At 40.9% G+C, this 19,769-nt stretch overlaps 1 protein-coding gene across 1 annotated transcript; it reads right to left on the bottom strand.

The window, feature by feature from the left end:
• Nucleotides 1-10,290: 10,290 nt before the first annotated feature.
• On the bottom strand, nucleotides 10,291-19,230 carry LOC133107919 (collagenase 3-like). Its single transcript, XM_061217223.1, has 10 exons — nucleotides 19,105-19,230; nucleotides 17,258-17,496; nucleotides 16,319-16,467; nucleotides 15,621-15,746; nucleotides 14,741-14,896; nucleotides 14,164-14,284; nucleotides 13,376-13,509; nucleotides 12,968-13,127; nucleotides 12,314-12,417; nucleotides 10,291-11,259 (listed from the first exon to the last, which is right to left on the bottom strand). Exons 1-10 carry the CDS (start codon nucleotides 19,210-19,212, stop codon nucleotides 11,159-11,161), a joined length of 1,398 nt encoding a protein of 465 aa, XP_061073207.1. The 5' UTR covers nucleotides 19,213-19,230; the 3' UTR covers nucleotides 10,291-11,158.
• Between the last annotated feature and the right edge of the window lie 539 nt (nucleotides 19,231-19,769).

Genomic DNA, 19,769 nt, shown 5'->3' with positions numbered 1-19,769 from the left:
CACCCCCCAATTCCCATAGAGATCCATTCAAATGCAAAGAATTATAGTATCGCTATATCAGGAAGTCATGGCATGCAAAGAATATGCAACCAAATACAAAACATACTATTTTATTTTATCTTAATTTGTCTCAAACATTGAAATGGGGGAGAGTGGAGTGCTGTGATTAGTACATGGTGAAACCAAAATGTATAAAAACGTGTTTTAATAAAAGCAGAGAATCTGCACTTTCACCACATATGAATTGTTTGATTACAAACAGAGAAAATAAAACATTCATCAAAAGTGCCAGAAAAGGGCGAGGTGTGTCCAAACTAGTACTGTATGTTCAGTCACATTTCATGTTCCATAGTAATTTATTGGCTAAACATGACCCCTGAAAACTGAGTTACCCCTCTGCACTAGAACATGCGTGTGGGGACATGTGGTAAGGTTTTTGTCCGGTAGCTTGCATTTACTATTATGACCACAGAACACTATGCAAGTAAAACAGTAAAGAGTGATGTAATTTCTGAATATTCAACACCTATGAAATATTTGGCTTTCAGTGTTTACATCTGGAGCCTGAAATGTGATCGACGCCCCCATACTTGCAACGATTTGGGTAAACCAGAGGTGCGTTCAATACTGCAAATGTTAGCTAACCTTCACAAACATATTCAAACTTTTTTTCTGTTCGCCACGAACATTACCTAATGTTAGCTAACCATTTGAAAAGATAATGCGCTGCGAACATAAATGGCCAGTGACGGGGAAGACGCAGAGAGAACAAACGTGGACAATTATTTAGCTGTTACACTTTAATCAATGTAATATTTGGTTTTTTTTAATTTATCACAGATAAGCAACGAATCGGCAAGTTGGAATTGTTAAATCTAAGTCGCATCCAATGGTATAACAATTGCGTTAGTGACCAACTAAATGGAATGTTCATTTAAAATCATTCAACAGTAACCGTTTGCTGCAAACAGTTCGTCGTGAAGGTTCTCTGTCTTGAACGCACCGTCTGGATATCTTAACAGCTTAAGCCTGGGCTGGCAACGTATTTTCCCTGTAAATTTTCCTTGAGATGTAGTTGATGTATATACAATCAGAATGAGAACAGTGCATAAATGGAAGAAACGCATTTTCACCCGATACCAGACTTGCTGATTGGCGGTAACGTGCGCAGTCTGACTGTGATTAAGGCTGGGTATTTGCCATCTTGGCATTTCTGTGACTTTCCCCATTTTTTTTGCAATTTATTTAAAAAATGTTTGCATTCTGTGACGTTTCAGCAGTTTTGGATGATAAGTCAACGTAACACGCAGTGTTATGTATATAGGCATACGAATTTTAACAATTTTGCCACTTGCTGGAAGAAGCAACTAAAAAGCGCCGGGATCGAGATTTCCATCCTAGTCGGTTGCTGCAATTAGACGTAGGTCTATGACAGCCCCTGTCAACACTGTTGGTCACATTCAGTGATGAGAGGCGCTCCATCAAAGACCAAATTTAGCAATGCACAACATGTAGTAGGAAAATAATACATGAAAATGTACACGCGGTAACTGTTTGTTTTATTTTTTATTAATTCATTATTTTTAAATTAGCCGAAACGGCGTACTCGTTCTTTGCGACGGACCTAATTAAGCAATTAAATGCACCCCCAATGTATTTTACTGGTAGACAATTTTTCCTAGCCGCTGGTTGCTCATTGGGTTTTTTGAAACTTCAAGCACTTCTGTTGCTAGCTGCAAACATTTTACACTCCTGCGCATGAGATCTGTTAGTTAATGAAAATAAAAATAAACCTTTTTTTAAACAACTTTGCCGCGACTGCTCCGTGACTTCGGACAATGCTTTCCATGACACATACTCAGCCTTAATTACCATTAACTTTCGCCATGGAAGTTTTCTGCTTCCTTATTTTGTGCCGGTCACAAAATAGTAAATTAAACATTTTCCGTTTGTTGTGAAGGGATTTATTTTGTATTTCACGTGTAATTAATGAAGACTGCATGGCATAAGGGGTCCTGGTCAGTGAATCACACGTGTTGTATGGGTCAAAGTTACAACGTAACTGCATGTCAGAATAAAGTCTTCCCAGAACTGGGCATAGTTTCTGAAGGTGCTATCAGCCCTGAAAGAAATACGTTCAAGGACTTTTAATGGGTCTATGAAGTAAATAGTACTGCGCATTTACTGTGGCACAAGTTCAGTAATGAAGTTCACCAGCCAGCTGGGATGTGGAGTGGCCAGACCACTACAGATTGGCCAGCCAGCTGGGATGTGGAGTGGCCACACCAATACAGATTGGCCAGCCAGCTGGGATGTGGAGTGGCCAGACCACTACAGATTGGCCAGCCAGCTGGGATGTGGAGTGGCCACACCAATACAGATTGGCCAGCCAGCTGGGATGTGGAGTGGCCAGACCACTACAGATTGGCCAGCCAGCTGGGATGTGGAGTGGCCACACCAATACAGATTGGCCAGCCAGCTGGGATGTGGAGTGGCCACACCAATACAGATTGGCCAGCCAGCTGGGATGTGGAGTGGCCAGACCAATACAGATTGGCCAGCCAGCTGGGATGTGGAGTGGCCACACCAATACAGATTGGCCAGCCAGCTGGGATGTGGAGTGGCCACACCAATACAGATTGGCCAGCCAGCTGGGATGTGGAGTGGCCACACCAATACAGATTGGCCAGCCAGCTGGGATGTGGAGTGGCCACACCAATACAGATTGGCCAGCCAGCTGGGATGTGGAGTGGCCACACCAATACAGATTGGCCAGCCAGCTGGGATGTGGAGTGGCCACACCAATACAGATTATGCTGCTGTCCCCTTTGCCAACAACTGAAGTAATTTAGAAAGACATTTTGCAAGATTTACTGCTTGAAGTGATTTTCAAAGACTTAACTTACAAGACAAAAGTATTATAGATTGTAGCAGATGCATTGATGTGTGCTACATATGTACTTTTAAGCTGTTGCAATCAAGGTGTCCAAATTGGAGGTTTTGACTTAAGTAGCTGATTTTATTTGAGTGGACCCAAACCTATTGTAGGTTTCTAATGATGGCATATTCTTTATGTGAAAGTTTTAATTTATTTCACACAAACTATCAGATGAAGTAATTCTTTGTGAATCTTTTTATAACTTGATTTGTGTTCCCTGAATCATGTTATTTCAGTTTGAGTGATTCATAATATAATGTTCCGGTTTTAACTGTAATTTGCATTCCCAAGTTGTATGTTACTTTGTTTCCTTGCATATTGTAACTTGGTGCATAGCCCACTCTTGTGTTTACAGGTGGCCCATATAGCATGAAGCAGTATCCACCCAGAATCACCCATAGGTCCCACTGGTTTGCTTTGCTTGTCCACTGACCAGCTGAAAATGTAATCTCTTTACATTTAAATTGTCTCCTCCTGGAGTGTCTGGGGAAGAAAATGTAGTAGATTTTTCTCTGCCAGCTGTCACTACCATCGTACCCAAAAGTGTTTAATTGAGAGAAACTAGTTGAGTTTTCATGTTGTACCATGCCTCTTCGCAGAGCAGCTATACTGGAACGGTAATCCGTTCACCAGGGCTGAAGCTCAATTTCAATAAAAACAGTATTTAAATTCAGTTTGTGAATTGAACAGTTTTGATGGGATTTTTTGCCCTAACTGCTGCCTTTTCTACTGTACTGCTGTTAGAATCGGGGATCCAGTCATCCTGACAGTGAGTCTTGGAGGGGCAGTATAGTTTGTTGGGCTGTATAGCTGTCTGAAATCTGCCTGTAGGCCATGTTGGGCTGTATAACTGTCAGAAATCTGCCCAAACTGACGTGTCTGTTCAGGCAGAGCTGCATTCAACAAGACAGCTGACCTCCAAAAACGTATTTGTTGGGTAAAAGCACAAGGCTTGTGAACAGGATATCATTTTCCATTTGCATAAGAGTGCACAACAAGGCTAACGATGACTAGCAACCACTAAGGATGTTTGTTTGTTTTTATTTAGAAATTTTTGGAAAATGGGTTGAAATTTCTGCAGCATCAATATTAAATGTGAAATTTTAAAGTGATCAGCAGTGTGTGTCTGTGACCTAATTTTGTTCGAAGCTCTGATCCAGGTTGAGAAAGTAAAAGTCCTCCCCAGGATTTTTTTCCAGTCATGTGGATTTGCTGATTAGCACAGTTCTTCAGCCAGGGGGATGTTAGTGAAATCAGCGGGTTTCACAGGTGGATGAAATGCATGGCAGGAACTGCTTTCTGAACCCTGGACTTTCCACCTGTGCTTTTAAATTTTAAACTTTTGGTGAATTAATGCTGGTTCTTCCATCTCTAATTTGAATCATGTGCCGAAATGCTTGGCCGCCTATTCATTTGTTATATGTGTCTTAAATAATGTTGTTCATTGTTGCCATTGAACATGATTTCATACAGTGATCTGAAGCTGGAGTCAACAGCTCATTACAAATATAAGAACATCAAGATTCTTTTCTTGCCAAGGTACTGACGAGTATTGTGTTTGCTGCCGTGTGTTTTGTAATGATGTGTGTTAGACTGACATGGTTTCTGTTATGCAATGTGTCCTTTTTAAAATATTTTTTAAATGAACTAACATTGTATAATTGTATTAACTGAGATTAGTGACCTGTGGATTTCAGATTGAGGTGTAATAAACAATTACGTACTATGTTTGTGTCTTATCATTCCATAGATTTACCCACCTCTGAAATAGTCGTTAACCGTCATTACATCATTAATTCCTGTTTCATGAAATATTTATAATTTAATTTAGGTCTGCCTAAATTAGGAAATTTATATTATCTTACAATATCTTTATTATGTACTGATTTGCATTGAATAACAACTGAAGTAAGTAAACTGTGGCATGATTGGGGCACACACTGGTCTGTAAGATCAGCCAATAGGGGGCAGTGTAGTGCACTGTATAGTAGAAAACCGATGTCTGGTTTAGAACATGCCATCTCCTACCAGTCAGAGGACCAAAGCCACAGTCTTTATTTGGGGAAATGCAGTTTCTCAATTATTTACACATATTTCCTAAAATTATAAACTCCAAAACTGTTTCTGCAAAACATAAGACGTCTCTGTCAAAATATAACAACCAATTCATGCATACAAGCCAGGAAATGAATACAGTAACTGAATGCCAATGACACATTGGTGAAATAAACTATTACGAAAATCTTTAGGTGTCAGAACGTCTCTTTTTTTTGTACAGTATCCAGTTCCAAATTTTTATTTTAGTATAGGCTGCAAACCTAAATTATTCAAATGAATGCAGTGAGATTTCTGTTTTTTTATTTTCCAAGTTGCAGTGATGTAGGGATATAAAACAAAAATAAATCTGAATGTACATGTAAAATTCAAAGAAAAAGGAGAAAGATGTAAAATACAAAAGCAAAAAAAGCCCCAAAAACATTCAGGTTCCTGTCTCTGCACTTGGCCTGTGAATAATGTGTGTTCATTCGATGAGTGAAGTCTATCATCTACCATTTTTAATGGCTGTGTTTTCCATATGAACACAAGAGACCTTTTGAAAATTGTGCCTAAAGAAGATTTTTGGAAAAGTGCTAAATAAGACTGAAATCTGTGTGAATACAAGCAAAATGTGCTTTTAGTTTTGAAATAGATTACTTTCTTTTTACTGATGAACGCAAAGTGGCACCCCTTGTTTTTGTGCCAAATGTGAAATTTGACACATTTTTGGCCACACTCGTGGTATACCAAGCGCAGACTGAAGACCCATCTCTTCAGGCTGCACCTTTCCCTCCCCAACTCACCACCATGATTAGCCTTAGACTGTAATGGCACTTATGTATAGATTGTATAGATTTTGTTATCTGTATAGGTATTGTTGTTTTTTTATTGGCTGTTGTATTGTTGTATTCTAGCTGCCAACTGTGGTATGATAGTTTGAAAGTTGATTGTACTCTTCAAGGGTTCTGATTTTCTGTATGTTTACACTAGGACTCGGAACTGTACTGTCCTCTCAGGTCCTCTTTGCACTTGTTCTTGTGTTTGATTTGCACTTTGTTGTACGTTGCTCTGGATAAGAGCGTCTGCTAAATACCATGTAATGTAATGTAATACCATGCACCTGGAAACAGCCCCAGCTGTGTGACAGGCTGGTAAAACTAAAGGCACAAACACACACTGACCTCTGGGCCCCAGCTGTGTGACAGGCTGGTAAAACTAAAGGCACAAACACACACTGACCTCTGGGCCCCAGCTGTGTGACAGGCTGGTAAAACTAAAGGCACAAACACACACTGACCTCTGGGCCCCAGCTGTGTGACAGGCTGGTAAAACTAAAGGCACAAACACACACTGACCTCTGGGCCCCAGCTGTGTGACAGGCTGGTAAAACTAAAGGCACAAACACACACTGACCTCTGAGCCCCAGCTGTGTGACAGGCTGGTAAAACTAAAGGCACAAACACACACTGACCTCTGGGCCCCAGCTGTGTGACAGGCTGGTAAAACTAAAGGCACAAACACACACTGACCTCTGGGCCCCAGCTGTGTGACAGGCTGGTAAAACTAAAGGCACAAACACACACTGACCTCTGGGCCCCAGCTGTGTGACAGGCTGGTAAAACTAAAGGCACAAACACACACTGACCTCTGGGCCCCAGCTGTGTGACAGGCTGGTAAAACTAAAGGCACATACACACACTGGCCTCTGGCATAAAACATCTTGTCATTGTTGTCATACTGTGGCTTGGCTCTGGACCACAGTCAGAAATTCCCAGCTGCGCTGGTGAAATTCAAAGCCGTGCGATCAAAAATGTGCCTTTAAAACACTATTTCTGCCTGCTCAAGCTTGTTACTGGAAGTGCTTTTCATCCTTCTTACTTTTGCGCTTACTTTAGGGCAGTGCTTCCCAAATTCGGTCCCAGGGGGCCATGTGTATACTGCTTTTTGTTCCGACCACAATTACAATCACAGAATTTAACAGACTGATACCGTTTTCATATTGTGAGTGATTTTACCCTCTTAGGCTAAGGTCAGAAATGACTATGAATGCCAATATTCACGTTGTGCTCTACTGTAAATGATTGCAAAGAAATGTACATGAAACATTTAATAGTCAAAAGACTGAGGTGAATCAAGAGGCGCGTAGTGTGAAGGCGCACATTCACGCATTCATGGCGTCTCAGAAGTCAGCAGTTTCTCACTTCAAAAGGAGAAGTCCTATTGGGCGACTGTAGATGTCATACTGAGTCGGAATGTAATTCCTGGGCTCCGAGTTTGCGAGATGACAACAACAACTGTCTAATTACTTTTGGTCCCTGAAATGCGGCCCTTTTCATAAAAGGGCTGTCATTCTTATGCACCCAAATATGCAGGTAAATACCAACAAATCACAGCTGTCGGTCTGCACTTTAAGCTCATATTATAGTTTCATTTCAAATCCAATGTGCTGGAGTACAGAACCAAAATGAACATTTGGTCACTGTTCAAACACCGCAATGTATGTTTCCAATGTAAAGAGATGGTTGGCTAAAAATATCCCGGTAGATATACACAATTCACACATTCAGGTTTGCTGCTCGCTGTAGATACACATGGTGTTCAGGTTTACACTGCTTACTCTGTAGATACACATGGTGTTCAGGTTTACACTGCTTACTCTGTAGATACACATGGTGTTCAGGTTCATACAGCTGACTGTAGATACACATGGTGTTCAGGTTCATACAGCTGGCTGTAGATACACATGGTGTTCAGGTTCATACAGCTGGCTGTAGATACACATGGTGTTCAGGTTTATACTGCTTACTCTGTAGATACACATGGTGTTCAGGTTTACACTGCTGACTGTAGATACACATGGTGTTCAGGTTTACACTGCTGACTGTAGATAGACATGGTGTTCAGGCTTACACTGCTTACTCTGTAGATACACATGGTGTTCAGGCTTACACTGCTTACTCTGTAGATACACATGGTGTTCAGGTTTACACTGCTGACTGTAGATAGACATGGTGTTCAGGCTTACGCTGCTGACTACATACACATGCTGTTCAGGTTTACATTACTGACTCTGTACATACACATAGTGTTCAGGTTAACACTGCTGCCTCTGTAGATAGTCTGTTCAAGTTGACTCTGCTGTTGTAACAGAATGAACCCCATTCCTAGATTAGCCAATCAGGTTTTGTCATCAGACCGATTAAACTCAATTATAAATTAGTCATTTGAATAGGCTGTGTCATACATCTGTTTTTGTTTCCATAATGTTACAATCAGTGCTCTGACCTGTGCGAATGCAGCACACATGTCCAGCTCAGATGATTAATGTATCCTTGGGAAAACTCTGTATTGTGTCATCTCTGTAACAGCTGAATGGGCGCAGACTTGGCTGAGAATCCACCACACAATTTCGGAGGCTACTGAATTGGGAAATGAAGTAAATATTTACTGATTACAAGCCGTGTTACCAGTTTTAACCAATCAAAGTAGTATTTCCATCTAGGTGCCTTGGTTTATTGAAACATTCCCAGACAAGCATTTTATTTGATTTTATTGAAGATTCTGTCCAAATGCTGAACACCTAGAGGGCCTGGCCTTCTCTCATCATGCTATTATCTAAGGGAGTGTACATAGTACAAAATGTAGGTGTGCCAAATAATTATCCCCAAATGAGTTTAGATGAAAAATGTTTGACCTTCTTGGAATAATTTAACCTCAATTTAGGTTAGATTTCTTTCATATTTTGAGTGTATCACCAAGCTGATAAGCAAGAAAGACATTTTTTGCTGTGTGGATCCGATAATCCTGGAGGACACTATGCTTGAATACAGCCAAATACAGAGAGGTCCTTGAAGAAAACCTGCTCCAGAGTGCACGCAACCTCAGACTGCACGCAGCAAGACAATGACCCCAAGAATACAGCCAGGACAACACTGGAGTTGACAAGTCTCTGACTGTCTGTCCTTGAGTGGCCCAGTCAAAGCCCAGACTTAAACCCCATATAACCTCTGTGGATCTCGGTGTGCAAAGCTTGTAGAGATTTTATGGGTCCAAATACTTATGTAAATGAGAGATTTAAGTTCAGCCGCCAGAAACTTGGTAAAGCAGATAAACTTAGAAGGAAGGTAAAGTAATTTATCTTGGTTCTGCCAATACATATCTTTTTCAGAAAACCTACACATTTCTAATCACATTAATAGTGTGTCTTCACCTATTGGACTCCTTGAACTTTTAATTACTTAATGAATCTGGAGATGCATCTCTTGTGCTAGCCTAATCTGGTAGGTTTCAGGAATAATCAACTAAACACAGCAGCTCATTTCAAACTGCCACTAAGTCAAACTGTCACTGTAAAATAGTGAACGCTGATAGTAGGGGCGATCTTCCAAGAACTGCGGAGATTCGCCGTTGAGACTGTGAGTTTCGCGGGACTTCGCAAGTTATAGCGAAGAAGAAGCAAAATAAGAAGAAGAAGCCACCAGCTGCTGCGGTGAAAAAATATAGATAAATGTCCGCAAACTAGCCACGTTCACTCTCCAGGTCGAATAGTTTGCATTTGTTTAAGAGAGAGAAGCGGCTGCCATCCGCAGTATTGTAAAGAACGTAGTTATCCACTAATTAAAGACGGAGCTTTCCCGTTTCCAGTTTATGCCGAACGTATGCGTTATCTGAAGTCAAAGTAAACGAACATTTCTTTAGTTTCGGTTTAGTAGCATAGGCTACAGTAACGTTCATTTTTGCTGTGTTAAATACCAAGTAGCCTACCCAGTTTAGTCCATTTCGATTACTAGCTCGTTTTTCAGCTATTAAACGGGAAATGTGTGTAACGTTAATTACATTATAATATATCGTTCTTATTAAGTAACGTAATCGTGTGTTATGCTGCTTATGGTATTTAGTGATTACTTTCCTGTAAAGTGATGCAAGTGTACACATTACTGATATTAGATTATTAATTTAGTCTACTTTGGTTTGTATTGTAGGCTTAGTATGTTGTTAGACTGCCCAGTTAAGTACTGCATGATGGTGTATTCGGTTTGTATACTAAACAAGCATTTGTTGTTTGTTCTGTAGACCACACACACACATACGCACCTTCCTTAATTCATTAAAGTGGATAAATTAAACCCCTCCTTGTGTCCTTACCGACGCACCGTGGCGACGACCACCCCCACACCTGAACCCCCATAAAGTCACCTTCAGCCACTGAGACTTTTGAATACAGTGTGAGATGATGCTCAACCGGCAGATGTAAAATGATCAAAACCTTTATACGATTTTCTCAAAATTTTATTTCACAGCTCCTTCCACTGAACACAATTCAACAGACATTATATAGTATTTAACATTTCACTAGAAAATAAAAAATATGTTCACAGTTCTTGAAACTATGGCTCTATTTTATTTAACTGCATTGTGATTTCCATTAATTACAGTAACTACCAAACTCATGAAAATGTTTTTTTGCAATTATTTACAAATTTTGTCAGTGGCCTAAATCACCCAAATTCAATTCAATGGCTGCAGCTATCTTAGTGGTTGTCAACATCCATTTTCCTTTACTCAGTTCTGTGCAGACTGATATCTCAGTGGGAAGGTGATTTTGTTGAGACAGCAAAATGATTTCTAGACTGGTAGATTGCTATTGAGCTTTAGATCACATCACTTCACATAAATTATCATATTAAATCAGATTTTGGTTTAATTTCAAGGGCTGAAAAATCAACTGAATGTCTCTGGTTTTGTGTGTTCAGTCACCTGATTTCCAGCAGGCCTTGTCATTGGTCGGCATTAAAAGTTCACTGCATTTTCCCTGCATTTTCACTGCATTATCACTGCATTTATACACAGTTTCAAAGTACAGAACATTCCACTGTATACACTAAAATATAGTTAAACTTTGATACAACAGTCATACCCAAAATACACAACAGAAAGTAAATTATTACCGTAACAAATTAAATAATATTTAGGAAACGGCACATTGGAGATCTCAGATCGCCCTCATAATCAGACCTGCTGTTTTTACCAAAATAAAGCTAAATAAATGTCTGTCTCTAGGTTTCTTGGCAGTCCATGCCAGGTCAGAGAGAGAAAAGTATACAATATATTAGGGGAAAAGCTTTCTTCTCTGGAGATGGGGCCAGGTGACTGGACAGAGGGTGGTCTTTCTGGAGGAAGCGATCAGCAGTTGAGGATGGAGTTCGTCCTCATTATTCGGATGACCTTCCTGGCGTGGAAACTGTACTCAAACTGGATTTGGTCACGATAGAAATACAAATAACCTGCAGGAGACAACAGACATACCAGTCACGTGTGGGATGTGCTGAAACAGCCTCCATTGGCAGTGCATTAGCAGGTACATGCAATAGCATTGAAAAACAAACAAACATGTCATGATGTTAATAGGAAATGTGACTAGATTAGACAGAGCCAATGTCCAGCTTGATATGAATAGTTAAAATGATATCTGCTTACTCTGCACACATAATTGTGCAATATTACTGCATGTAAAATATTTGTATTTAAATTGAAAATATGAGAACTGAGAATGATCATATTCCTTTATTTATTGTTTACAAGGGACGGGTAAAATCAAATAACCATGCACATATTTGTATTGTACATTTCCCTCATGAATAAGCAAATAAAAAAATAAATTCTCAAAGGCTTTTTCTCAATTTTATTATACAAGGATTAGTGGTATAATTTCATGGACTGTATTTGTCATAAGATACATTTGAGTATTTTAGTTATTTTTTGTCAGAGGATAAGACTCTGCTGTGACTTTAGTCTCACTGCTGTGGCTTTTAATCTCTCTCCTGTGGCTTTTAGTCTCACTGCTATGGCTTCTATTCTCACTGCTGTGGCTTTTAATCTCTCTGCTGTGCTTTTAGTCTCTCTGCTGTGGCTTTTAGTCTCTCTGCTGTGGATTTTAGTCTCTCTGCTGTGGCTTTTAGTCTCTCTGCTGTGGATTTTAGTCTCTCTGCTGGGCTTTTAGTCTCTCTGCTGTGGCTTTTAGTCTCTCTGCTGTGGATTTTAGTCTCTCTGCTGGGCTTTTAGTCTCTCTGCTGTGGCTTTTACTCTCTCTGCTGTGGCTTTTAGTCTCTCTGTTGTGCTTTTATTCTCTCTGCTGTGGATTTTAGTCTCTCTGCTGTGGATTTTAGTCTCTCTGCTGGGCTTTTAGTCCCTCTGCTGTGGCTTTTATTCCCTCTGCTGTGGCTTTTAGTCTCTCTGCTGTGGATTTTAGTCTCTCTGCTGTGGATTTTAGTCTCTCTGCTGTGGCTTGCTGTGGATTTTAGTCTCTCTGCTGTGGCTTGCTGTGGATTTTAGTCTCACCATAATGATACGCAGCGGCATCCACTTCCTCTCCGATGCCGGGGAAGTCGTCCTCTATGCGCCGGGGGTAGCCTCTGTCCATGCTACCGCGATTGTCATCATAGCTGCAGGGGAAACACAGCTCCATTAATGACTCTGGTCATAGCAGCAGAGGAAACACAGCTCCATTAATGACCCTGGTCATAGCAGCAGAGGAAACACAGCTCCATTAATGACCCTGGTCATAGCAGCAGAGGAAACACAGCTCCATTAATGACCCTGGTCATAGCAGCAGAGGAAACACAGCTCCATTAATGACCCTGGTCATAGCAGCAGAGGAAACACAGCTCCATTAATGACCCTGGTCAAAGTCTGGATTAACCGTGTTATAGATGGAGCCAGCGCAGCGTTGCTCAACTCTATGTCTTGGCATTTGCTCCGACCGTGTGCTACACCACCGGATTTCACTCATTATTATAACTGCTCGGTTCAGATAATTAGATTATCAGTGAAATCGGGTGGTGTAGCGTACGGTTGAAGCAGACACTGCGGTGTGTGCTACCAATCGAGAGATGTAAATGAAGCCATCAGATGGTTGGAAGCCATCTCAAAGGAATTTGAACGGTGGCCAACAGCTCCTGTATGAGTTTGGGACTCTTCTCTGAGGAAATGTACCTCCAGTACTCCTCATCCGTGAACAGAAGGGTCCTGCCTGTGTCTGGTATGTAGACAGCCGCATCGATCTTGCGCACGCTTTTCGGCAGGCCTAGTTTGTGGATGTATTTTGGGTAGCCCTCGACCAAGGTGTATCCATTCAGTGCCCACATTTTGATACCTGTGGGAACAGTTCAAGAGACTTTCAATAGAGCCTTTCATGTATTTGCAATATTGTAGTCAAATGTAGTAAAATATTCCATTGTAATGACAATCTAGGCTACTAGAATCTAGCTCTCCTTAATCCAATAACACTCATAGAACTAGGTAAGATTAATCAATTCGGTCACAAAAATGAATCAACTGGTTAAAATCTTGATGGGAACAACATCCTACAGGCACCTTGGTATTGGGTAACCTGAAACTCACCACTGAATATGAAGACCAGGTCTTTTTCTGGGTTTTCATATGCAGCATCCACTTTCTTTGGGATGGCTGGCCAGGTGGATTTGATCAGTGTCTGGTCAGGTTCAGGAAGCTGGGGATGCAGGCGCCAGTAGAACCTGTGAAACGGGACAGACGGGATCACAATAACGTAACAACATAACACAACATAGCATAGCATAGCGTAACACAACATAGCATAGCATAGCGTAACACAACATAGCATAGCATAGCGTAACATAACATAGCATCGCATAGTGTAACACAACATAGCATAGCATAGCATAACACAACATAGCATAGCATAGCGTAACATAACATAGCATAGCGTAACACAGCATAGCATAACATAACATAGCATAGCATAGCATAGTGTAACACAACATAGCATAGCATAGCGTAACACAACATAACACAACATAGCATAGCATAACATAACATAACACAACACAACATAGCATAGCATAATGTAACACAACATAGCATAGCATAGCGTAACACAACATAGCATAGCATAGCGTAACATAACATAACATAGCATAACGTAGCATAGTGTAAGGTAACATAACATAGCATAGCGTAACATAATGGAGCGTAGTGTAGCGTAACATAGCGTAACGTAACATAGCATAGCATAACATAATACAACCACAATCGTCAAGATTGTGGGAGATTGTAGTCAATCTATCTGAATTAGTTTAAACATTATTAGAATCACATGCTCATTGAAAGAGATCACAGAATTACAAGATTACAGAATTACATTTTGTTACCTGTCTTTGAAGATGATTGTTTCTCCCCTCAACTCAGTTACTGCATCGAAGGTCAACATGGGGTCACACTTGTTGGGAGCCACAGGCTTGGGTTTGACATATGGTGGGTTGGGGTTTGGGCCTGTTTTAAATTGACATTACACTTTAGAAATACTTCCATTCAGATTATGTAAACACCATTGTTCACTTGTAAAAGATAGTGGTTGGTTCCTCTATGAAAACAGTAAACCCAGGGAAAATGTTTGTTGGACATCCAGAATATATCATTATAATAATTACATTTTCTGATATTTATTAAACTGTCAAAGGCAAATCTTTGATCAGCCAAGTGCCTTAAAATTTTGGTAAAACATCGAACATGTATTGTAGGATAAATGGAGAACACGCTAATGTTGAGTTTTATTTCTTGATTAAGTCAACTTTGAACTTTTCTTAACATTTCTTCTTTAACAACAGCTTGGGATGTTCTTCACTGAGCTGATGAATTAATAATTCAAATTGAACTTTTAAGCAAAGTTATTGGAAAATGTCCATTGAATCAGAACCAGTGAAAAGTGCCTGTTGGTGGGACACTCACCATAGAGAGCTTGTATCCCTTGAATGTCATCCTCAGATAGGGGGAACCCTTGTGCGTAGGAGTACACCGGGTACATCAGTGCCCCTGGGTCCGTGGAGTGGGAAAGGCCAAGAGCGTGGCCGAATTCGTGACTCGCCACCAGGAACAGGTTGTACTCTGGGGGGAGTAAGAATATGAGGAGCACATGACTGAGAGATCCAGGTTATCCAGGCAGGAGAAAAATAACACCTACCTGTCCAAGCAAAGGACTTTTCTTTAATACAGTTTCAGTCAGGATGACTCATGTATTTACATATTTGAATGAATATATAAATGAGATTTTTAGGTTTGGCGCTGAATGGATATGCTTCAGGTACTACAGTGCATGTACCAGCATGTGTAGCAGGGTTAGCTTGGCTAGTAAAAGCATGGTAAAGTGCAGTGAAGGCTCTTAGCAGATTACTCATAGTAGGCTGACATAACCCTCTAATTCAAAATAACCTTCAGCTGACTGGTAACGCGTCAGAAAAATCTTTGGACGAGTGCGAGGCCGAAGTTGAAATCCCACAGATCCCACGTGCACTACCGGCAGATCCCACGTGCACTACCGACAGATCCCACGTGCACTACCGACAGATCCCACGTGCACTACCGACAGATCCCACGTGCACTACCGGCAGATCCCACTTGCACTACCCACAGATCCCACATGCACTACCCTCAGATCTCACGTGCACTGCCCTGTTTAACAGGGAGCGCGATACATCTCCCTTATTAAACTGGAGTAGTACCAGAAACCAAACAGGTCCGAAGGCCGGGTGGTAGCTGGGGTGGGGGAGGAAGCAGCGGCAGCACAGGCAGGGAGCAGCACAGGGCCGGTCATGGGCACCAGCAGGGTTACCGTGCGAGTCTTTGGTCCAGGTCTCGTCTTCGTCAAAGTGAGTATCCCCTCCCATCCCTTGACCAGGGGGGTAGGCGTGGGCCAGTAGCCCATTCGGGCCATCAAAGGGGTTGTAATCTCCATGCTCTGAAGACAACGAAAAACACAAATGATCTCAATTAAAATGATGAGAACACAAATATACACCACAGTGATTTTCACTCTTCCTCTTGGAGACTATTTTTCATTTGCATCTTAAAATCAGCAGCAACCACCTCACACCTTACTGTGCAAACATGTTCTTTAATTGATCAGCTAAGTGTTGAGTGATAATGCAAACCTTTACACACTGCTTCTTTGCAAAGGCAAGACTGAACATTACTATCATAAGAAATGGGTTGTTATACATATAGCTTTCCCATACAGATGCACATAGGCAGAATGGCTGTCTCATTCTAGCTTTCCCATACAGATGCACATAGGCAGAATGGCTGTCTCATTCTAGCTTTCCCATACAGATGCACATAGGCAGAATGGCTGTCTCATTCTAACTTTCCCATACAGATGCACATAGGCAGAATGGCTGTGTCATTCTAACTTTCCCATACAGATACACACAGGCTGAGTAGTTGAACAGTATGACCCAACTATATAACTGTGTGAAGGAAAATGGAAGTATTTGTTTTGCAAAATGGAAATACTTAAATCAGAAAGTTTACCTTTACTCCCGAAGCCGATCATGATGTCAGCGTTACCCTCATACAGTTTTTTGAACTTCAGAGGGGTCACCTCACTCCAGACGTTGAGGGCATTCCGGATGGCTCTATCCACATCGGACTTATCCAGGTCCGGAGTGTAGTTCACTATTCTGCACAGGAATGGCGGTGATGTTTCCACAAGGAGGGCAGACAGAATTACAAAATGAGAATACACTCACAAAAGTCTATCTTAACCAGTGTTTTCATCTTGTAATGAACTCTTCTTTTTTCTTTGAAGTAGATAGTATTAGCTTGTTTAAAGTTACTTTTTGCTTGAAGTGTCTAAACCCACTGGCAAATATTGCAATGAGTAAAACTGTCTCACCAGATGAATAATTTTTTATTCATCTGGTGGATTTTTTATCTGAGTAAAAAGTAATAGAAATAAAATTAAGACTGGCTTATTTCTTGGTGTTTGCAGTGCATGGACAGTGATATTTCCATTTTTGGTTTATTAATTTATGGTGTTTTAATTTTCCATAATTTGTTTTTATACCAAATATGTTTGGAGTGCACATTGGAGTGATGTTTTATCAGCTCCTCTGCAGTCAGGAGTGACTGCGTCAGCCAGCAGGCCCACCTGAACATCACTGTGTCAGCCAGTGGGCCCACCTGAACGTCACTGTGTCAGCCAGTGGGCCCACCTGAACGTCACTGTGTCAGCCAGTGGGCCCACCTGAACGTCACTGTGTCAGCCAGTGGGCCCACCTGAACGTCACTGTGTCAGCCAGCGGGCCCACCTGAACGTCACTGTGTCAGCCAGTGGGCCCACCTGAACGTCACTGTGTCAGCCAGGGGGCCCACCTGAACGTCACTGTGTCAGCCAGTGGGCCCACCTGAACGTCACTGTGTCAGCCAGCGGGCCCACCTGAACGTCACTGTGTCAGCCGGGGGGCCCACCTGAACGTCACAGGGTTGCTCTTCCATTTTGGGTTTTTGGGGAAGAGGTTGTACTCTGCCACATCGGGGACCCCACAGCGGGGCTTGGCCATCACCTCCAGGGTGTTGGAGTCCAGGCTCCCGGTCACCTCCAGCTGGAAGAAGGCCTGCATCTCCCGGATCTTCTGCCTCATGGTGTCGGAGGATGTCTCGGCCCCCTGGAGCCCCGCGGGCAGGTCGTAGAACCTGCGCAGGTATTTCTGCACAGGAAACGGACAAGCACACCACGTCCTGTCACTGGGTCCTGGCTATACGACATTATCAGAAGGTAAGAGCAGTCATCTGGCAGTCAGAAAACTGCCGGTTTGCCATCAATTGTATAATGCCTTAAATGCGGTCCATTTACCACTCATAGAACAGGATCAGGAAGCCCTGTTCCCAAGGGCCTTTTCACAAACAGAAATGCTGGTCACTGGATTTTGTTTTTTTGGCTGGAAAAAAAAATCTGCAGCTGGTTTGGAGCACCTTTTACGATGTGAAAGTCTGGCCTTGAGTGAGGAAACATGTCTTATAAGAGCATAAAAGTCCAACAGAAAGAGCCAGTTAACCCCAAACCACAGATTTCTTTCCTGACTTTTCTCAAAACCCTAGATACCTGTGAGATGCTCGGTGTCTGTGAGATTCTCGGTGTCTGTGAGATGCTCGGTGTCTGTGAGATTCTTGGTGTCATGGCTTTGAAGGAGTAACCAAGTGGATGAACTTTTTCAAATGTAAAAATGTAAAAAATATGTATATATACATATTAAAAAAAAAAAAATATATATATATATATATATGTGAGATGCTCAGTGTCTGTGTGATGCTCGGTATCTGTGAGATGCTCAGTGTCTGTGAGGATATATAATATATATATATAATATATATATATTATATTACACTATTATATTTATTCATTGTCATTTTTATGAATATTTTATTTTATCAGGTTTCTCCTGAAAACGAGATCTCTATCTCAATGGGATTTACCTGAATAAATAATGGTTAATGATTAAAAAATCAACAATCTTTGGTGACACAAAGGTCTAGTTAATCAACAATTGCCTCACATTTTATTAAGATCCAATACCTGTCCTAAAAAGAATTTCACACCCTTTCACAGACAAACATACCAAAGCCAAAAAAGCCATTAACTGCTTTACACTCATTACATTACATTACATTACATTACATTACATTACATTACATCACAGGCATTTAGCAGATGCTCTTATCTCGATGTACAATGAAGTGCCAATCAAACCCAGGGACAAGCACGATGAGAATACATCAACTTACCAACTAGTTGGGAGCTAGAATACCCCAAGTACAACAATAACTATATGTAAGTGCTATTATAATCTATGACATATAGAAGGCACTCAATGTCTTAAACATTAATCAGGGTATAATTGAATAGAATAATAATAGAATTCTATTATGTATAAAATGTCTACTTTTGGATTATAACTGAAAACAATAATAAACTCATTAATACTATTTAATAAATTTTCTATTAAATTGATTTTGGCAAGTCTTACAAAGCTTTACTTGTGGAATTCATAGATTTATTTTTGAGTCTCTCTTTTTACACAACAGCATGGTCTCCATATATATTCATTTGTCCTTCATATTAACTTGCAAGGAAATACATGTTTTGTTTGTATACAAACACACTTGCTGAGTCTGTTACGTTCAATATCAATATAACTATAAATTCATATCAATATTCTTTTTTTGCATTGCATTTTGTATTGCATTAATTTGTTGTCGAAAGTGAAGTATCACTTAATATTTGTTTAAAGCATAATAGCTTTGGGGTAAGATCTTACCTCAGCTGTAAGCCAGTCCTGCATGTCTTCGCTGCTCTCTTCAGAAGACAGCGGCACTGCTACGGAATATGTCACGGTCAGGAGCAGGATGAGTCCGGCTGTTTCCATGGTGCCTGTCGCTCGGGAGATCTGTCACTACTTGCTGGAGTTTGGGAAGTGCGCACGGTATTTATAGGAGCGTCCCAAACGGGGCTTTTTCTCCTCTCTGCCCTATCAAGTGACATTAGTGATTCATCTAAAAGTGCTAAGCCACTTCCTCTCTGGAGGCTGGAGGCTGTTTGGGAATTCTGTGGTGAAATTCTGTGGTGACCAGCCTTTCCTCAGTTAAACAACTTCAGGCACACCTGGCCCTGCATTAATCATCATTTACTTATAGAGCATCTTTCAGTCTAATGTGCTTCAGCAGAAAATAACAATGAAAACAGGATATAGCTGTCTACATCAGGTACAAATAAAAACACATTGAAATTAAATAATGTTGATCAGCAATATTCAGCAGTCAATAAACAGTTCAGCTCCATAAAGGAGATTATTTAGATCTCTCCAAATGTTACAAACAGTTTATCACAGCATGTTTTATCAAAACTTTGACCTTTCAGTCTGTATTAATAGTCCATATACGTGGTCAGGACACTGGGTTATGAACATATATTGTATGATAACAC

Source organism: Conger conger, chromosome 13 (genome assembly GCF_963514075.1).
Source record: "Conger conger chromosome 13, fConCon1.1, whole genome shotgun sequence".
Classification (NCBI taxonomy): Eukaryota; Metazoa; Chordata; class Actinopteri; order Anguilliformes; family Congridae; genus Conger; species Conger conger.
The sequence above is the reverse complement of the archived record's forward strand: the minus strand, read 5'-3'. Positions and strand labels throughout refer to the sequence as shown.